The sequence below is a fragment of the Panthera tigris genome, chromosome E1 (genome assembly GCF_018350195.1).
Source record: "Panthera tigris isolate Pti1 chromosome E1, P.tigris_Pti1_mat1.1, whole genome shotgun sequence".
NCBI classification, from domain to species: domain Eukaryota; kingdom Metazoa; phylum Chordata; class Mammalia; order Carnivora; family Felidae; genus Panthera; species Panthera tigris.
In genome coordinates, this window is record NC_056673.1 from 18,265,129 (window position 1) to 18,287,030 (window position 21,902).

Consider the following 21,902-nt stretch of genomic DNA (forward strand, 5'->3'; position numbering starts at 1 on the left):
TTCTCTTGCCACCTTTAAGTGATGTATCAGTAAGAGGAAAAGACTATCAATTAAACATGCAATTATTAAGCCTATTACCAACTGTACAAATCAGTGCTCTTAATATTTAATAATGACACCAATAGAGTATGCAGAGAGCAAACTACCACAGTAAGTAGTACATAAAGAAATTGTATCTGGCTAAAATTCAGATTCGTGCTAGTGTGCTGTAGCTCCATTAAGTTCCCTGAAGTACTGCTCTCAAATAAATTGAGTTGGTAGCAGGAGACTCAGCTGGTCTATGAAGTGGCTAAAAGCCCCACTGCTTCCCCATATCCTCCAATTAAGGCAGGTCTGATATATTTAGTGGCTTCTGAAACCTCTGGGTCTCCAGGTAACACATGCCTCCTAGTGTCTACCAACCTTAAAAAAAAGAAATAAAGTCAGAACAGTGGGATATACAAAAAGATCAAATAAACAGTCCTGTGAGCTTCCCTAAATTCTCACACCTGAATTAAATATGTCAAGAGGCTAATAATCAGAAGGTTGACCAGAAGGTTAAGCAGTTCAGGAGAACGATAATGGGGTTATGAGGCTTTTCAGCAGCTCAAATTAGGTGTGGCTTTGTTGTCATCCAATATTACCCTCTAAGAGTTGGAAAGCCTGACAGCATTTCATTCCAACCAGCTGGGAAGTTTTAGAGACATATTTATTTTTTGATGGAGAGGTGAAAAGACTAGATTCAACCTTTCCTTTTTTTTTTTGCTTCACCTGGAACACAGGTGTTTCAAAGAGCTGGTGTGAATAATTTGCTCTATCTATAGTGATTCTCTTCAAAGCAGAGGGAAAAAAAATTCCAACTGTGAGTTGGAACTTTTAACTGTTCTTTAAAACAACCTAAGGATTTGCTAGTACGCTAAAGCCTGAGTAACCTTTATGCAGGCAGGAAGGGATAGACAATACTAGGAGACGTAACTATAGGACATAAAAAAGCGAATAGTTCTTGGGATGGTGGGCTGAAGGAGGAAATTATGTCATTTCTTTCTAATTAATAGGAAAGGTTTGGTAAAGGTACTGAAAAAAGCACTAAGAAAGATCACTGGATGCAGTCTGGGTGGAAGGCTTGGAGGTGCTGAAGATTTGTATGCTGGGAAGAGGATGCCAGGTAAGGAGACATGAGGTACTGAGGTTAACAACAGTTCACTTATTATTATTTAAAAAAAATCCTCTCTAAAAACAGGCTATGCTTGTTATTGATAGGCCATTATCAAAGTCCATTTGTCTGTGATGAGTACTTGCTAATGTCGTCTGTTGGTTGTTGGCAGTCGCTTGACATGCTTTGCTTGTACCAGAAAATTCATAGGAATTCCTACTGTCTGTCAGCTTTAATAAGTTCTCCTCTATAAGGCCTTCCCTTACTACTTTTATAGCGCTTATTAACTTCCAGGCACTATTTTAAGTCAGTCTGTCACTCTATCCCAATCTATCCCAAAATAACTCTCTGAGGTAGGGAGCATTATTATTCTCATTTTAGTAACCAGGAAATTGAGGCACAGAGAGGTTACAAGGTCACACAGGTAGTAACAGGCAAAGCCAGAATTCAAATCTAGGTAACCTGGCTCCAGACTACCATGCTCTTTGCCACTACAACAGATTTTCTATTATGTCAAGCCAGCAGAATGCTGACTAGGTAGGCCCTGAACTATCATAAGGGCTTTGAAATAAACAGAGGATGACGACCCTTGTTCTTGTTTCATGATGTGCTAGGAGGCCATTAAACTCAAGACTGCTACTGCCGGGCAACGGAACAAGGGATGATGAAGAGTATGGCAGGAAGAAGGATGGAGAAGGGGGCTGATTTTAGAGTGCTGTTATTTAGGCTCTAGTATCAAGAATATTAATTTAGGCTCTAGTATCTAGTATTGAGAGCTTTGCAGGGAGAAGAAATGGAGACACTCACTAGTCAGTTTCCTAATGTAACAATCTTCTAAGAATATGAGATAAAGGTCAATATTCCACATTCCCATATCCAGGCCTGCCAAGCAGTCTGATTTCACTTGTTCCCACCTCTCAGACAAAAGAGAAAGAATAAAGCCGATTCTTTACACAGCTTCTACTATCAATAAACACTGGGAGAATTTATAAGCTATTAGGAATAAATGCTTACTATAAATGACAAGGTGTTGTGCAAACATGTCATAAAACAGCACTGCTAAACAAGCACTTCAATAACAGAGAGCTAATCATCCTGGACAGCCCAAGTTGTGTATAAATGTGAATACTTGTGATACGGTCTTATGTAAAAAAAAAAAACAAAAAACAAACAAACCCACCTATCAGGTTCAAAAAACTCTTACCATCTGGAGTTCAGAACTATAGCAGTCTGGTCTGCCTGCTCAAGGGAACTGAACTCTGAGAATACATTTAATGCTTTATGTGCAATGAGTAACTGATTTTGTATGAAAAATTATTAATGACATGTTAAAAGCTTTCAGAGAACAAAATAAGGCTATTTAACTGGTTTAGCTGGACTGGGAGAAGAAAACGGAGAACTTGTGTCAAATTATTTCCTACCGACTGAATATGGACAGAAAGCTTTGAAAACACAATTTTAATGCCGAAACAGTCTTTACTGACTTGAGATAATGAAAACTGGATCATTCTTTCTTCCACTGCGTATTGGACAAAACTAACTCTAAGCCAGACCAAAAAGAAATCTTGCAATATTAAATATTCATCAAATAGGTGTCTATGAATTCTCTTATATGAAAAGTCCAAGAATGACAGTGAAAACATGCTTAAACCCACATTAAGCACTAATTCTGAAATCTGGTCATTCCTATTTGAAAGAAGGCAATCTCACAACCATAAATATGTGAGACTTAACAGACTCACATTTTTTTCTTCCAAACTCAGGTCCACAGCGGAGGGAAATTTCAACCTAGATCTCAGATATGTAACTGCCTCTGAAATAAAAATGAGGGCATTAAATAGCATGGATAATGAAAATCTGGTTTATGGATATTGTTGATTTCAAACAATGCTTTCCATGTGGAAGAAAAACAGCAATGCATCACAGAGAGAACTGCTTTCTCTTGTAACAAATGGTCAGCCCTAAATCTCATCATCTTCTTTGCAACAAAAAGCATGGGCGCCTTTGCAACTAGGAAAAAAAAAAAAAATCAGTGTGTGCTTCAATTAGAATCACTGACCTTTTCTGAAGCCTGCCTGTGCTTCTCTATAGAAATCAATGGAATAAAAGGTCACGTTGTTAAAATGTTTGAATACAACATTCTCTTTCCCAGGCAAAGGCAAATTCCTTTTCTTTTTAGGGCAATTAATCTGTTGTATATAGAATGTCAAAAATTAAAACTACCTTTAATTTGCAATTTAAAACTAATTTTAAAAAATCAATTCTATCACCAGAAAAAAGGGAAAATCACAGGAAAGCTACATTCTACATACTTCATTTTACATACTCTGTCATAGCCCCAGAAGGCTCTATTGGCTAAGTCCTTGTCACTAAGGCTATACAATAGCCTTGCAATAAAACACATGCAATAAAACAGAAAGAGCATCCTAGAGAAAAAGATGTTACTTCAAATCTCAGTTCTCTTCTTTCCAAAGTGCCCTGAAGAAGTCAAAGGCAAGCTCTGTCTGCCAAATGTAGATGGCAGAGCTTGGCGATTACTAATTTTCCACCATCATAACCCTCCAAAGCAAATGCACATTCACACAAAAACAGAGATTAAGAGTCAAGAAACAAACCAAAAGAAATGACTGGAATAGTCATTATATTTTTCTGAACATAAAAAAAAAAAAATCTTTGAAAGAAGTGCCTTTACCTAGATTATAAACATTTTGCTTCTCCAGTTTTTTTAATTCATGAAGAGAAAGGGCAAATTCTTCAATCACCTCTTAATCCATTCAGAGGATAAATACACCGATCAGTCATATAAACTGCATCATGCTTCTTACTGCCACTACAACAAATCTCAAAACTTTCTCTAAGAGACATCAAGCCTTCAAATTAGATCCACCAACCTTTCCTAACGGGTCTAAAAAACTTACTTCTGTGTCCAGACAATCTGGTTTCAAATACCCTCCTGCCCAACAGAATTTGAGAGCAATTTACTCCAGGCTCATCTATTGTAAAGCTGCAAGAATGATGTCATTAAAACCTGAAAGCAGACTGCAATCAGTGGTATAAACCACCACAAGCAGCATTGTGAAGGGAAGAACAAGCCTCTCAATACGCCAAGCTACAGATGCTTCCTTACCTACCCAGTGCTACCCATCACCAATGAAATTCACTTATGGTTAAAGGTTTTAAAAGACAAAGTTATTATAAGGAACTAGTTATGAAGGGCGGGGAGGATTCAAAATATACAGAGAACAAAAATCTGTAAGAAGAATCTAGGAGAAGTATATCAGGGAAGTCTGTTTCTCAATACTTTCTATGGCAGTAAGAGATGAAATAAAATGGCGGTCCATTTAAAGGGGGGGTCTGCCTCTGTGTCAAGATGTAGTATCTGCTATATGTCAATTATATCTCAAAAAAAAAAAAAGGTGTAAGAAAAAAAGACCTAATATCTGACATAGAGCCTTATCCATTTGTTCCCACTTGTCCCCACTTTCTAACATTTATGTAATGAACGTTCTATTATACACTTAGATGTGACACCTGTTAGCACTGCTCCACACTATTTAATTAGAAAAGAAAGAGCTACCCTGACCCACAGACAAAACAGATACTGCCTAAAATTTTGCGAAAAAATAAAAATACAACTGGAAATACTGAAAATATATTTATTAGACTAACAGATCACTGATCTTGTATGGATCCTATAAGAAAGGACTAGAGAAAATGTTTTATTCTATGAAAATTTTAAGTACCAGATAAGTCTTCCAAACTCTTTTTTGGGGGAGGCGGGGAGAGAAGGGCAGAGCAGTTTTTTTCTGCTGAAGAAAATTTGGTTACGATCTTTAGTGTTAAACCGATTAATATTAAAATTATTTGAAATTCATCAATCATCCCCAATTGAACCATGAACCCTTTAAAGGTAACAGCAATGGCCATTATGCTTTATACTACCTGCTGGTACCTCTTTCCTGAGGGTAAAGGTCTAAAGTTAGGGCATAAAATGAATACCGAGTATCACAAAAAGTCATCTGGGAAGATGCCATGTTGGAAGCCAATATGTCAAACTCACATTAAATCCAACAGTATAGTGTTCTCTGGTATCGAAACAGAGTGCTGTTTTCTTTGACTGAACCCTGTATGAAACAGCTGGCTCTTGTTAAGGGGTCATACTGTATAAAACTACCTCTCTCAGCACCAGTATCATGCTCAGTTTGGTGAAATTCTCTCACTAGGGGAAGCCTATGGGAGCTGAAATTACCTGAGGGAACAGCACATTCTTGATTCCGAGCTCATGCTCACTCTGAAAAATGAGCTAAATGAATGGAATTGGACATAAACGAATTCTCTCTCTTTTCATCATGTTTAAAAAGTCAAAGAATGAACAAAGCAGAGATTTTGGGTGACTGATTCAAGGCCTCGAGTCAAAGACTATACACATGGCTTTAAACTTTGATACTTACATTTTAAATTCTGCCCTTTACACCACTGGTGTGTCAGAATGAAAAAAGGGTCAGAATATATTCTATTTTAGGCAAAAAGTTCCAACTTTCTTAAAGCCTAAACAGAGGATGAATTATGTCTTTTGAAGACTGGTAGATCAATCACAGTCAATTTGGTCATCAAAAAGCATTTATGATCCATACATGAAGAGCAGCGACATGATTCTGAGGAGCAGTCTCCACTTAAAGAACTAACAAGTAGAGACCAAGTAAGCTGCTTCCATCTCGCCTCCCTTTTCTTAGGCTATGGTCGGTCCCGCTGCTACTGCTCAAAGACCTCTTCTTTAAAAAAAAAAAAACATACATACCTGAAATTAATTTCACAATTTCTACCCTCATCTTTTCTAGCAGTCTTTACAACAATCCAGATCTTATTAGCCAAATGACACAAACAGCTGCTTCACATTTGCATATTTGAAGTCCCTCAGGTAGTCACGGGTAACTTCAGCCTTCATGCTGGTAATTATTCTGGTGCTTTAGCCTAGTGGATCCCAACCCTGAGGGCACATTCAGATCACTGGGGAGAACATCTTCAAAAATACTTACTGATGCCTAGAACCAAACTCAAACCAATTAAATCAGAAGGTAGGGTTTGAACATTTGTATTTCTATAAAAGGCTCCCTAGGTGATTTTAATGTGCAACCGGAGAGAATCTCTACCTCTCAGTTTCTCAACCATCTGAATTCTGAGGACTTCTGTTATTATTCTACTTCATCTACCTTCGAGCATGGCTCTACTTTCTATCTAGAAGCGGCTATAACCTGTCCTAACTACAAATTCCTTTCTTGGAACACAATCTCCATATTCTAACCACACTACTACTGCTACTGACCCTGCTGCTTGCTATCAGCCCAGCATCTGTCTTTGAATCTTGCCTCTCCTTTCTCGGAGGACGCCAAGTCCTCTTTTGACGTCAACTGCTTCTCTATCAATGTGGCCAGCTATCCTGTGAAGTTCTAGGGCTCTAGGGAGCCCCCTCCCCCATTCTTTCACTTCCTTGTCCTGCCTCTGTGAATCCCCAACCGGCCATCAAAATCAAAGCGCAGGCTGCTGAGTACATGGCTAAAGAGGTGCCAGTAAATTGCCAAGAATCCTTCTGTTCTCCTTTCCCAGTCTGCAACAGTCATTGCCTCTCAGCCCTAAGAGTTAGGTCCTTTTCTTAAGGTTAACTCCCCCCCGCCCAAACCTGTGGTTAAAATATACATAATGTGGTGTCCCACTCAACTGGATGGGGGCCCCCAAATGTGGAGCGATGACTGGGGGCGGGGGAGCCGGTAGCGTGGGCAGTGAAAGGATTCACCCGAGTCAGAACAAGGGAGACAGAAGTTTATTGAATACACTGCAAGGGAGCAGTGGGGAAGGATAGAAAAGGAGGGTCTGTCTGCAGTAAGGCAGTGGGTGGGAGCCATATTTAAAGAGGGAAGGTGAGAAGGTATGGGGACTATGGAATTTTCCTTTTGGGTAACTGTGCCTGGTTGTTAGTAATCCATTGGTCACTGCCTTTGGGTATCTGGAGGTGGGTTGCCTGATGGGCCTGTCTGTATTCAGGCAGGCAGTCGCTGTCAGCCCTTCTGCCTTGATCAAGTTTCCATTGCTCAAGCCTGTTGCCTAAAAGTGGCCTCTACACATAAAATTTACCAGTTTAACCATTTTTACACGCACAATTCCATGGCATTACATTCACAATGTTGTGCAACTATCACCACTATCTATTTCTAGAACTTTCTCATGATCCCAAACAGAAACTCTTTGTTAAGTTTATAAAGAGCACTTCTGATTCTGTCATTCCGCATCACAAAAATCTTTCATTGTGCCGTCCAATGCCTACTGAATACAGATGAATTTTCTTAGTTCAACATTCAAGGCCCTCCATGATTTGCCCCAACTAGCTTAGTTTTTCATTATTTATGCATGCTAAACTCTAGCCAGCTGGATGATTTGCCATTCCCTAAATGATACTCCTGAACTTAGTCTCTCCATCTGGAATATCCATCCATCTCAATGCTACCTGTCCAAATCCTCATCTTTCAAAATTTGCCTGAAATGTCATTTTCTCCATTAAGTCTTACTGTTTTTTTCTGCCTGAAGCAATCTCTTCTTTTACAGTTCCACACCACCTATCCATATTCTTTTGGCACTTTCTACCACATCTGGTGGTTATTTCTTTATATCTTATCTCACTCCACAGACTATATTTCCTTTTAAGGAAAGCGCTAGGAGGCAGCACTGAGTTAAGAGCACTCCCAGCCCATTAAGACCAGTCAATATGGGTTCAAATCCCAGCTCCGTCATTTCTAAGTGAACCTGGATGAGTTATTTACCTCTCTGAGCTACAGTTTCTTCATCTGTAAAATGGAGATAAGGGTCAAGTATTTAGAACAGTGCCTGGTACACTAAATGAAAAAAAAAAATTAAACAAATACACAATTCATCTTTGCACCTTCCACAGAGATTGGTACAATGTTATTATGTAAAAGGTAGTGCTAGGGGCGCCTGGGTGGCTCAGTTAGTTGGGCATCTGACTTCGACTCAGGTCATGATCTTGTGGTTTGTGGGCTGGAGGCCCACACTGGGCTCTGAGCTGTCAGCACAGGAGCCTGCTTCGGATTCTTGTCTCCCTCTCTCTCTGGCCTTCCCCTGCTCACACTGTGTCTCTCTCTCTCAAAAATAAATAAACATTAAAATTTTTTTCTTAAAAAACCAAAGTAGTGTCAATTATTTGGCTGAATGAATAAATAAGGCTGACTAGATACTAAGTGGCAATTAAAGTCAGGAATTCAGCTGGATTGTTCTGCTAACTTTTCCTTTATTTTCCCTTTTGGGCTTCAGAGGTAAGGAGCCAGAATTGGGGACAGTGGGTAAAAGTATCAGGTTTTGTTTTTGTTTTAAATCATTAAATGCTTTTCAAGCAATTCAGCTTGGGAACTTTTTAGTTTCCACTAAGAGACTATTTTATTCGTTCAATTAACAAACACTTATTTAGCACCTACTATATGTCAGGCATTGTTCTAAGAGCTGGGAACACAATAGTGAGCAAAACAGAAAAAAAATTTCTGGTTCTAGGCACATAGTTGATGCTTTTGTTTACGGAATAAATGAAGAGGGAATTCTAACAATATGAGAATCTTCAAAGCTCCCAGGATGCAGATTTCTGGTCCTTGCTGGTACTGTCTGATGCAGAGTAAGAGTGCACTTACATATGCAAATACAGATTTCATTTTGTTTGTTCTTAGCTCTTCACAGACTCCTAAGATTCTCTGTGGGTTATAGAGCTGTTTCACAGCACCAAGCAATCATGTATTGTGTATTCTTTAAATTACAAAATGTTCCTATAAAATACAGTATACAAATACTGTCAGTTAAAATTGAATGACTGCATCTGGGAGCCCAAAACTACTTTACTCCTACCAAGGGTTCTCAACTGGTCAAATGGGCATGTAGGGTCCCTCGCTGCCTTTATGACAGGAGATTCCTGTTTCAACAATGCCTGCATAAGCCAAACCTATTATCCAAATAGGGACACTTGTGAAAGTAAAAGGAGGAACTTGTTAATTAATAATTATACGAGGACATCAGGTAAAATCCGGGAATCCTTGCAAACCAGGACACATGGACACCCTATTAGACTGCTCCTTTCCACTGGTTTTAGGCCGAAATTGCTTCTAATGCAGATAACCTGCTCTGCCCATATTCTCCTCTGTAAAACACTAAGATAATGTTTCATTATGTGTCAAGTTCAAAATAAACTTTTCCCAAAGCAAGCCAAATTTTTATTTCCAATCCAGCAGGCATCCAGTACTTTCTAGGAAAGGGCATGTTTATGTATACAATTCAGATTCCTGACTGAAGGACGATAAATAATGATTTTCAATCAAATAATTACAACTGGTTTCTCTTGGGTTAAATTTCAGTAGGCACAAAGTAATTAAGTGCCGAAGTGTTTTCATACAGGTTTCCAAATAGAAACTCCAAGTGCAAAATGAATAATGCAATCATTTAACGGCTAAAAGTTCAGTTAAAAAAATACAGAACTTTTCTTAATTATTAGATTTTAAAAATACGAAAACAGAAAAGCTACAAGATGCAGAGATCATGGTAGAATTTATTGTTCCTTCCATATATGATTCATGCTAAATCTGTTGCATCCTGTAGGTAGATTTGTAAACATTTATAGTCCAGACATTGTCTTTTTCAAAGTTGCTTAAGGAGCTATCTAAAGATGCATGGTCTTTGAAAACTCAGGCCAAATTTTTGGTGGGCACTGATGTAATCACTTTTTCACAGTTTCAGGAAAAAACAGGATTAACTGCATAATAGTATATGCTTATACTCTTATTATATATCTGATTACATCAAAATGTTCATAGACCTCAGATTTTCTAAAATGATATGAACTATTCAATCAAAGAGATCTTCTAATTTAAAATGTTTCTGTACTAACAGTTACATATGCAACGTAACATCCCAAGTTTTTAATCTTAGAAAAAAGTGCAATGATGTGGCTCTGTATGTACAGAGGAAGATTAAATTATAATATGATAAATATATACTTCTGACTCTATGAACTGATTCCTTTATCAACTTTAAATATTAAAACATCCATTAGACGCATAGCAACATACTTAGAACTTACCTAAAATGACAGAGCCTCAAACAGACCTCAAAAAGTATCTTCAAAGCACAATTCCATGATCATACATTTAAAACTCAAAATATTATCCATTCTAAAATCTGCAAAGACACAATCCTCCAATTAAAAAAAATGTCTAAAACCATGTGTAATGAGTATGCCATGTTTTTCAGATACTACAGAGGGAGCTGCTGACACAGATGAATAATACATTAAGCTGAAATCAAATACTAGCTTGAGATATTATTAATCTTCAATATTTTTGTGTTTTGGTAGTAAGGTTTCTTATTTTTCAGAGGGAAACAGAAGGAATTTTTTTTGCTTTGGCTACAACAAAAACTTCATATTGATATTAAAAGAATCACCGAAAGTAGAGCTTATATATAATTAAGGCATTTCTTATATTTCCATTTACTAGCTCTTCTAAAACACAGATTTTTAGTATCCTGTACTCCAGGCTAAGTCATGCCTTCCTAAGAGTCTTTATAATCCTGGGGCAACTATAGGAATGACTCCTTTTTATGTAAAAGGATTCAGTGTTTTCCAAATAGCACCACCACTGGAAAACACCTATATTCTGTGCATGATTCTACATATAGCTAAAAATTAAACAGGAAACAAGAATAAGTGAGGTTTAGGTTTGAAAGATTCTTCTGTAGCTAACTAATTACAATGAAAGCAACAGGTGTCAATTTTTTTAACTTGAAGGTAAAAAATTAAATAAAAAAGTAAAACTTTTAGGAGCACCTGGCTGGCTCAGTTGGAGGTACGTGACTCTTGATTTCAGGGTTGTGAGTTCAAGCCCCACATGGGGTGTAGAGATTACTAAAAAAAAAACCAAAAAAAAAAAAAAAACAAAAAAAAAACTTAAAAAAATAAATTAAAACATTTAAGTAAATGGTACACCAGATGGTTCCGCAAATATTTTACAGCAAAGACTTTTAAACATTGATGAACAATTCCGGAGAGAGAAATTTCACAGAAACATTCTGCCAACTAATGAAATGGGCTGAAATTAGCCACCAACAGGTACTATACTATCTATGTCACTCATAGTTTAGACAAAAATTTTTTTAACATTTATTTATTATATTATTGAGAGAGAGAGAGAGACAGAGAGAGAGGCAGAGCATGATTGCGGGAGGGGCAGAGAAAGAGGGAGAAATAGAATCCGAAGGAGGTTCCAGGCTCTGAGCTGTCAGCACAGAGCCTGACGCGGGCGGGGCTCAAACTCACAAACCTGGAGATCATGACCTGAGCCAAAGTCAGACGCTCAACCAACTGAGCCACCCAGGCACCCCATGTCACTCATGGTTTTAAACCATAACTATGCTAACTTTTCCTCTGCTCTGCAAGGATCTTAAATAATAATGATTCAAGGATCTCCCAGAGTCCAATTATGGTCAATAATGATGAATGATTGAGAACCACCAGCTTACAGAATCACACAGAAGGTTTTTAAAAAAATGACAAACCCAAGTACAAAAAAAAATTAATGCCTGATATAAACAATTCATGCTTAAACTGTAAGACACAAAATGAATATTATGAATTAGCTAAGTGTTCAGTGAAGAGAATCTAATATATCTGGCATTTTATTAAATAGATCCATACACGCCAATTATCTTATTTGAACACATTCTTTCCCCACAGATGGCTTATGTGCAATAAAGGGTTAACTCAGCAGATCTGGGGTGCCCAAATCCTATACGTCCCAAAAGTCTTTAGGACTAGCTCATGACCAGCTCCTGGGAAATAACCTTTGAGGTCTTGCAATATCCTGCCTCATAAGAGCATCTTAGTATACCTGGGGCTTTGGTCACACCAGATAGTTTATGCTAACAATGTGATTTATGGTGACACCTGTTTCTGTTTGCCTGGGGCCTTGGGGCAGCTGTATTAGTTTAACCTCTGGGTGGGGGAAAAAGGAAGAGGGCCGGAGACTGAGCAGCTAAGGTCAGCCCTGTGCCTGCTCTAGGCCCACCTGACTGACCTCCAATAAAAGCCCTGGACACTAAGGATCTGGTGAGCTTCTCTGGTTGACAACATTTGCCTGTATTGTCATTCATTGTTGCTGGGAGAATTAAGCAAGATCTGTACAATTCTACTGGGAGGACAACTGGAACTTTGTGCCTGGTTTCTCCTGGACTCTGCCTGTATACCTTTCTCCTTTGCTGATTTAATCTATATTATTTTGCTGTAATAAACTGTAGCCAAGTAGATCCTTCCTGGATCCTGTGAGTTCTCTCAGCAAATCATGGAACCTGAGGGTGATCTTGGGGACCCGTGACACAACCTATAATACAATAAAATTCTTATTTAATAAAGATTTCTTCTAATTTCAAGGTTTGTTGTCAGCAACCTCATTTCCAAACAGGCAGAAATAGCATTACGCATTCATAGGAATGCCTCCTAATAAGTAGGCTCCTTTCCCACCAACTAAAAGGATAAAGTAGGTGACTCCTGACCAGGTACAGAAGTTACTTCTGATGAATGACACAAGTATGGCCCCACTCCCACTAGTTCCCTTCTTCAGCAAGGAGCTGGGTAATTTCAGGAAGTCTATGAAATGGAATCATCAATGCTTTCTCCACAGTTGCTACTACTGATCTGTAGCTGAGGAAAAAAGAACATACATTCTCAAGTCATCTATCCTTAGGATAATTCTGTACTTTTTAAAAAAGCATACGTCAGAACCATCCAACCTGGCCCAAGATCTCAGGTATACAAGGACACTCTTATCAGCCAGGAGCTGGTCAAGGCCCAGTCCTTTCTTTGGAGTGTTCAGGGTTGGAGCACCCCAAGTCCACGGAGTTAAGCCTTTGTTAGTTCCATAAAAGATCTGTGGGTTGAAGCAACACCGAAGATTACAGCATTCAAGAGCTTTTGGTTTATCAGATCAAAACATCCCAGCAGTGGTGATCGACGACAATTCTATCACTTCATAATGTTTCCCAATTCCCCAGTCAGCTCAGCCATTCTCTTTCCCTTAGGGAAGTTCTTAACTGGTCCCAGTTACTAAGGAAATTATCAAAGACAATTGTCTAGTACAGAATTACCTGCCACCTGTGTAAGAATGAAATTTTTATCTCACTGCTAAGTCAGAAAAAGTATCATGCTTTTATACTGGTTTCCATTCTAAGTCATAGGCCTGGTGTTAATTAAAAGCCTAAAGTGAATAAATTGCACTATCACAAGCTCACCGAATTCAAGGATTTAGGATTCCCTGTCTTTCACTTAGTTTTACCAAGTTACATGCAGAATGGTAAATGGTGATGCTTTGCCTAGGGCTAACCTATGTCCCAATTTTTTTTTTTTATGCACAGTCCCCGGAGCTATAACTAGGCATTATTTTACAGTTTATTATTATCCATGATATCTGACATACTATTTTTACATGTTAACAGTACTAATATAATGTTAATGCCTCTATCCTAAGAGTATCATATAGGTAGGAGTTGAAATAAAGACCACAGAGTCAGACTGTCTGGAATTGAACCTCAGTCTCAATATTTACTAGCTCTGTGATCTTGGTCAAGTTTTTTTTTGTTTTGTTTTGTTTTTAAATCTTTGGTGCCTCAATTTCCTTTTCTGTAAAGTGGGAAGAATCCTATCTTTCCCAGATGGTTGTCATAGGGACTAAATAAACTCATATGATAAAAACTTTTGTAAGTAATGACTATCACCATTACCACCACCACCACATTCCAAAGAACTTGGGACATCGGACTTACATTATCTCTTTAATTTTCACCTTACCCCAAGTTGCAGAAAAAAAGAGCAGTAGTATCTTCTTAACTGACAGGCAGTTGTTATATATAACAACATATATATATATATATATATATATATATATATATATATATATATATATATATAGCAACAAGAGCACTTTTTTGAGTTCCACACAACACAGCTGCCTCACTGGTTTCATCTGCAAAATGGGGATGGTAATAACCTATCTCATAAGGCTGTGTGGAGATTAAGTACTGTTTTATGGTATCACCGTTCGGGATATATTGATAATACTGCTCTCTGTCAGATACTTGGGATTTCAAAATTACCTGGTTCCAGGTACTCAACCACCTTTGCAAGGATGAGATTTTATACGCCTTAAAGCATGAACCCCAAAAGGTGCTAGAAGAACAAATTAATAAAAAATTGTCCCCTTCTTTCACATTCCCTGGTTAGGATACATTTCTTCAAAATAGTCAATGTGTGGAGGTTGGAGTATGTCAAGGGCAGAGAGTACCTAAGAAAAGGAAAAAAAAAAAAAAAAGTCAAATTTAGAGAACTAAAAAGGAAGCAAAATGACATAAACGCAAGTAAATACTATTAACTCTTTAATGATTTAAGACTTAGTTACAATTGTCCAGAGATTAACTAAATTTGCCAGTCAAGAAACAGTCCTGAATATTAAGATGGGTTTGTAAACTTATCATGTAAAAGATACTTCAATCTCAACTAAAATGAGCTACCAGACCCCTTTACGGAGAGTGTGTTGAAAAGAAATGCCCTATTTTTAACAACCAGTGTTGTTCTAAGAGCATGAGGAGCCATACCTACCAGTCATTTCTTTATTCCTCTGTTCAAAAAAATGTTTACTAAGTACATTCTACCTGGCAGGCATAGGGGTAGGCCCTCCAGTTATACTGAGTATCATCCCTGCTCTCATGATAAGTGGAGAGGAAAGCATTAAACAAACAAGCAAGCAAGCAGACAGTTAACACAACTATGTAATTATGACATGTATTATTTGAAGAGAAAAAGTCCAGAGGAATGGGGAGAAAAAGTTTCCCTTGAGTTTAACGCTAAGAGTTGAAGGCTGAATAGGAGTTGGTCAGGCAATGAGTAGGTAATATAAAGGCACTGAATTCAGCAAGAAGGAACCAGACAAATTCTAGAAACAGAAATGCCAGTGCTTATGGAACATAGAGGGTGGGAGGAAAATAGACTGGGATAAAACAGAAGAGGAAGGCAGGGGATATATCATATAGAATCGCTTTAAATTTTGTTAGGCATTTTGGATTTTATTCCAAGTACAAAAAAAGAAGACACCAGGGTGGAAAAAAGACTTTAAGGCATCTGAAATTCAAGTCCTTTATAAAAGCAGCATACTACCAATGTCACTTCTGCCTTTGAAACATAACAAATAGGCTTTCTTCCCCTACCAGCTGTCCAGCTATTCTTGTAAGTCCCATCTATGATGTCACACTTAAGAATCTGAACCTATCTAACTAATGAGAAATGCCAGGCTCAAAGGATGTAGAAGTTATTTAACAGGAAATAAATTGTCACTGCCTAAAAGGTTTGTACAGATGCATGCCACAGTAGATGTCCCCAAAATAAAATTCATGGTTACCAATACAAAAAAAACAAAAACCAAAAAACGGGAAATAAATTGCGTGGTACAAATTTTTTAAGAAAAACAATTTTTTTTTATTATGGAGAATTTCAAATATTTAAAACTGCACAGAATAGTATCAAGAATGCTCATGGAATCAATACCCGGCCTTAGTTTCTACATATGGCCATTCTTGTTTCATCTGTCTTTATCTTCTACTCTCCCTACGTAATTCTGATGCAAATAGCAGACCTATTTCAGCCATACATCAGTACCACTAAAAGACAAAAACTTTTATTTTTTTAGATTAAAAAAATAATTTTTTTAAATGCTTATTTTTGAGAGAGAGAGAGAGAGAGAGAGAGCGCGCGTGCGTGCGAGCATGAGTGGGGGAGGGGCAGATAAGGAGACACACAATCTGAAACAGGCTCCAGGTTCCAAGCCATCAGTACAGAGGCTGATGTGGGGCTCAAACTCAAGAACCATGAGCTCATGCTCTGAGCTGAAGTCTGATGCTTAACTGACTGAGCCACCCAGGCACCCCTATTTTTTTAGATTTCTAAAAAATGTTTATTTTGAGAGAGAGATAAAGTGCACGTGAGAGTTGGGGGAGTGCAGAGAGACCAATGTGGGGCTTAAACTCACAAACTGGGAGATTGTGACCTGAGCTGAAGTTGGGCGCTTAACCAACTGAGCCACCCAGGTGCCCCAAAGACAAAAACTTTTCAAAAATACAATTATCAGATCTAAAAATGTTATGCTTTTTAATACCACCAAACATCCAGTCCTCAAATTTCTAATTTTCTTTTCTTTCTTAAAGTTTTCTAGTCTAAATCAGGAGCTAAATAAGATTTACATATGATGGTTGATTTGTGTTTTAAGTTTTAACCTACAGATTTCTCCTCTTTTTCTTTTCCCCTTGCAATTTATATGTGGAAGAAGAAACTCTGCTCATTGGTTTTTTTTCTCAGGCAAGCATTTGTCACTTTAAAATTCTAAATGTAAACTAAAACCTCCTGTAATGAAAAAGTCTTTACTCACAACTTTAAAGCCAGTTACACTTAAAAGTTTGAAAATAGTTAATATGTTTTATAAAGAATCTTGATCTTTCCTTTCTGAATTAAAATGTTTATACTTAGAATCTTGGTACAGATGAAAGATAACAGATTTTCCAGTTTCTTCAAAACATAATTTTTATCATATGAAAGATAAATTATTTCATTCCTATAAGTTTAAAACCCTATAATTAGCTAGTGTCACAAATTCACGCAAATTCATTTCTCATTATGTGATAGAACAATTTTTAACATGAATATTTGATGATGCTTGAAGACGACAGTTAGAAATTAGTGTTTTACTTGACATCTTTCGGACTCTCAGCTCTGTATCTGAACAAATACATTCTGTCTTGGGGGAAAGCAGAATGCAATGAGTGACAGCGTCCATTAGACAAAGCTATTTTACACTTCAAATCTATCTGCTATAATTAGAGGTTATCTAGAGAAAGTGACAACCATACATTTTAAAGCCTGATGGAGAAGAATGAGGCTTTCTTATTCCAGATTTGATGAGGCTTTTTGTAGAAAAGCCATATAAAACAGGGTTAGACATTTGCACTAAAGCATTTAGCTGGGATTGTTAGCTTCAAAGATACAATATTTTAAACTCTGCTTGGAATTTTTTAAACTCCTGTTTTTTATATTACCGTTATTTTATCTCAAAATGCTTATCAGAAAATGGCATCCACTGTTATTTCCAGGGGTCAAAAACAATGCTTAAATAAGCAGAAATGATCCAGGAATCACAGAAGTGATGTAAATAAGTGAGAAGGAATAGTAGCAGTTTCAAACTCCAGACTTCATGCCTGACTCCCTATATAAATAGCCTGAGTCCCTCTATAACCCCACTATTATTTGTGGGAATAAAGTGTGTGGGATTAGCCTTATGATGTAAATAGGAGGACGCTTGTAAAGACTTTGACTTGTAAAGAGTCAAAGTATCCCAAAATACCACCAACTCTTCAAAGGATCTCAAATAAAAGAAAAAAAAAAAAAAAGGTAAGCAGACTTGTCTAATTAAAAAATGAACTAAAATACATCCTTAAATAATGGGCATTACCAAACAGTGTCTCAGCACATTTCTCAGATCTTTTAAGAACTCGACAAAAGCCCATTATAGTGGCTGTTTTTTAGAATTTTAACCTGTGATGTTAAGATTTACTATACATTGGTTACATGAGGTGTACATGGCTTCTTTTTCTTAGTCCTTTATCAATAAAACTGCTATAAATAATCCTAATCTATTTAAGATCATAAAAACTAGATATTTAAGTCTTCATTAAATCCCATGTTTAAGCAAAGGAATTTTCCCTTCCCCATTCTCACCCCCCAGCAGATTTTAAGTTCTTTAAGGTAGTGACTATATAATTACTATTATTTTTAATAGAGTTATAATATAAAGTATGAAAATCCTAAGTGTATAATTTGATTAATTTTACACAAAGTATGTAATATGATGAATTTTTACTCCACGGTTAAAATGTGATCAAGAAGTTAAGCATTTCAACATCTCAGAAGGTCCCCTTGTTCCTTTCTAGTCAAAACCCACCCCTGCTCAGAGGTCACCACCATTTTCGTTTCCATCACCATAGACTCGTTTTGCCTATCCTTGAACTTTTATACAAATTAAATCATAAAGAATGATTCAAATCTCAGTTCTCCTTTCCAAAGTGCCCTGAAGACGGCAAAGGCAAGCTCTACGTCTGTCAAATGTAGATGGCAGAGCTTGGTGATCACTAATTTTCCACCATCATGTTTCCACTTTTGTTTGTGACTTTTGTCATTTATTGTTATGCCTATGAAATTCATCCCTGTTGATGTGTGGATCAATAGTTCATCCTTTTTATTGATGTGTAGTACACCATTGTGTGAGTGGAATATAACACAATGTACTTATCCAGAGTACTGCCAGCAGACATCTGGGTTGTTTCCAATTTCTAGGTATTATGAATAAAGCAGCCATGAATACTCTCGTACATGTCTTTTGGTGGACATGTGGTTTGTCCTGAGTATACCAAGGAGTATAACTGCTGGATCACTGGGTAGATGTGTGTTTAGCTTTAGTAGAAACTGCCAGTTTTCCCAAGTGGTTTTACAAATTTATACTCTTACCAGCAATGTTAAGAACTTCAGCTGATTTACATTCTTGTCAACACTAGGTATTTTCAGTCTTTTTGATTTTAGCCAATCTGGTGGGTATATTAATATCTCATCATGGTTTAATTTACCTTTCTCTGATGACTAACGACTTTGAGCACTTTGTCATGTGCTTATTAGCCATTGCTTATCCTCTTTTGTGAAATTCTTAAGTCTTTTACTAATGGGTAAAAATTCTTGATCTGTAGAAGCTCTTTTTAAGAGATGTGATGTTTATGGGGCGCCTGGGTGGCTCAGTTGGTTAAGCATCCGACTTCGGCTCAGGTCATGATCTCGCGGTTTTTGAGTTCAAGCCCCACGTCGGGCTCTGTGTTGGCAGCTCAGAGCCTGGAGCCTACTTCCGATTCTGTGTCTCCCCTTCTCTCTACCCCTCCCCTGCTCATGCTCTGTTTCTCAATAATAAATAAACATTAAAAAATTAAAAAAAAAAAGAAATTTATAAGATATGTGATGTTTAGATACAGAATTTGCAGTCCAAAAAATGTCAAGTAAAATATTTATTTCTAATGGTCTTCTCAAATGCTAAATATTTATAGTTGTCTATTACATAATATATTCTGAAAACAAGTTTTTTGTTGAATATATGTCTGAGGTCTGTCTTTTCATTCTCTTCAACTTTTGATGAGCATTAATTTTTTAAGGTCAATGGTGTCCAGTTTAGCCGTGTTTTTTTTTTTTTTTTAATGGTTAATGCTTTACTTGCCTCATTAAGAAATCTTTATCTCAAAGTCTTGAGAAGATATTTTCCTGTTTTATTACAGAAACTTTATTATTTTACCTTTCACATTTAAGTCTACAATTTACTTTTAATTAATTTACATATTTGTTGTGGAACAGACTTTGTTCAACTTCTTCAAGACGATCTTGAGTATTTTAGGCCTTTTCAATCTCTATAAACTTTAGAATATTTGTCAATTTCCTCACACTCATACATACAAACCCTGCTGCGTTTTTGACTGGGATTACATTGAATATATAGTCAGTTTCGGGAGAACATGCAGATTAACCAAACTGAGTTTTCTAATTCATGGACACAAGAGAATGTGTTATTTTAAATACATTAAGAATCTGCCCAGAACCACAAATTTTCGGCAGACAGCAAACAAAATTTTCCAAATCCACTGCAAAGTAATCCAATCTACAGCATGCTTTGGCTTTTCACTCCTCAGTAACAGAAATACTAGCATTAATAATGTCTACAGCTAAACAGCATGTCTACATTTAGAGAAGGGTCCTACTGGTCCCACACTGGTATGATTCTTTACCCTACTTATGAACCCGAGGCCCTGTCTGAGTTAGGTCAGATTATACAAAGAAAAACAAATCATTCTTCTTTGCCTCCACTACCTCCTCTTTGTCTTTTCTATCCCTCAAGAATACTCCAGAATTAAAAGACTGGGAAAAAGTAACTCCAAGAGAGAGATCACTGAGGTTATCATTCCAGACTCAGAGATTTCTTTTTTTGCTGTCACTTTCACTTACTTACTCATTCTTCAAAGAGACTGCCTGCCTACTGCATACTTAGTGGTATTGCCTAAGGACAAGAAAAAGCCCCAGATTTGTATTGCTGGGGATCTTCCCAGGAATCAATGGACCCTAAGGGGGCTCTGAATGGGCTTTAGAGGACTAGTGAAAGCCTCAAATTACATAAATATTCTGTGTATGTGCATTTTTCCAAAAAAGGATTCACAGTTTTCATCAGATTCTCAAAGGAGTACAAAATTGAAAAACTCAATCATGCCCTTTCCATGATGGTAATACGACAATTATGTCCTTCATGTACATGCGCACCAGTGCATAGGTGGGTGAAATAGAGAATATTTTTGCCAGATTTTATAACAGTTCAGATTCTGCCTAGACTCTAGTGATAAGCCTAAACAACAATCTTTAGAAAGTTAAACCCATTAATGTTTCCCTAAGTTGCTACATCAAGGTGAATCTATCTTTAAGATGATGAACCACCTGTCCTTTAAGAAAAAAAAGTGTGTGTGTGTGTGTGTGTGTGTGTGTGTGTATCTCAATCAGATCACCTAAAATCAATGAATTTCATATGTGACTTTTTTTTTTTTTTTTAAAGTAAGCTCTATGCCCAACGTGGGGCTTGAACTCACAACCCCGAGATCAAGAGTTGCATGCTCTTCTGACTGAGCCAGCCAGGCACCCCTGATATAGTGACTTTGAAGGTTCTGTTCAAAAGAAAATCCAAAGCCTCCAGGGCTTTGTAGCTAGTCCCTGACACATTAAAAGCCACACAAATTAAAATCCAACCTTCCTACAGTGGCCAGGTTAATCTTTCTAAATGCCATTTTCATCATGGCATTCCTTTCCTCTTCTTTCAATCAAATCTTAATCTCAAAAGGCTCATCTTAAGGTTTACCTCTACCACGTTTAAAGCATATTTGAGCTTCTAAAGCTCACAACAATTTCTCTTTTTCTTAATATTATGGTAGCATAATGCTGTGTGGCAGCATTCACATGAGCTTTAAAAACTGCAGCTCCTTGGGCCTCAACCCCAGAGATTCTAATTTAGTGGGTCTGGGATGAGACCCATGAATCTGCTTTTTAAGGATCACCTTGGTGATTATAATATACTTCTAGGTCTGGTTGCCTAGCTTTTTGCCACTCACAGAACACAGACTGTCTTGCATTAATGCTTAACCACGTAGGCAGTCCTCCCAAAGCACTGTAATCATAGTATTTATCACATTACTAAACTCCTTAAGGGTAGAAAGCCCTAGAAGCTAAAGTAGTTTAGGAATATAGGATATGCAGAATAAATGTTTGTTGAATTAATGAACATGGGCTCTGAAGCAAGACAAACTTCAACTCCAATCTCGTGTCACCCTGACCTTGAGCAAGTTATTTAACTCTAAACTTTGGTTGCCTCCCCTGCAAAGTAGGGATAACAAGCACTCTCTGACAAGATTTTTAAGGATTAAATGAATTAATGTATGGAAAGCATCTAGCATACATCCTGACACATAGCAACAAGTGTTAAATACCTGATCCCTCAAAAAAGGGTATTTTAAACTTTTTCTGTATCCTCCATGTGACCTAGTACTGCCTATATACGGGACACAATTAATAAAC

The 21,902-nt window shown here is 37.3% G+C and overlaps 1 protein-coding gene across 3 annotated transcripts in view; it reads right to left on the reverse strand.

Annotated features, from left to right (window-relative positions):
* Nucleotides 1-21,902, reverse strand: part of NLK (nemo like kinase) — a 163,443-nt gene that overhangs the window by 45,604 nt on the left and 95,937 nt on the right. For 2 of the 3 annotated variants that reach the window (XM_042965397.1, XM_042965396.1), the window contains exon 3: nucleotides 14,450-14,505. The exons of the other annotated variant lie outside the window; for it this stretch is intronic. In XM_042965397.1, coding sequence (XP_042821331.1) covers nucleotides 14,450-14,505 — 56 coding nt within the window. The remainder of the gene's footprint in view (nucleotides 1-14,449; nucleotides 14,506-21,902) is intronic. 3 annotated transcript variants of the gene reach the window in all.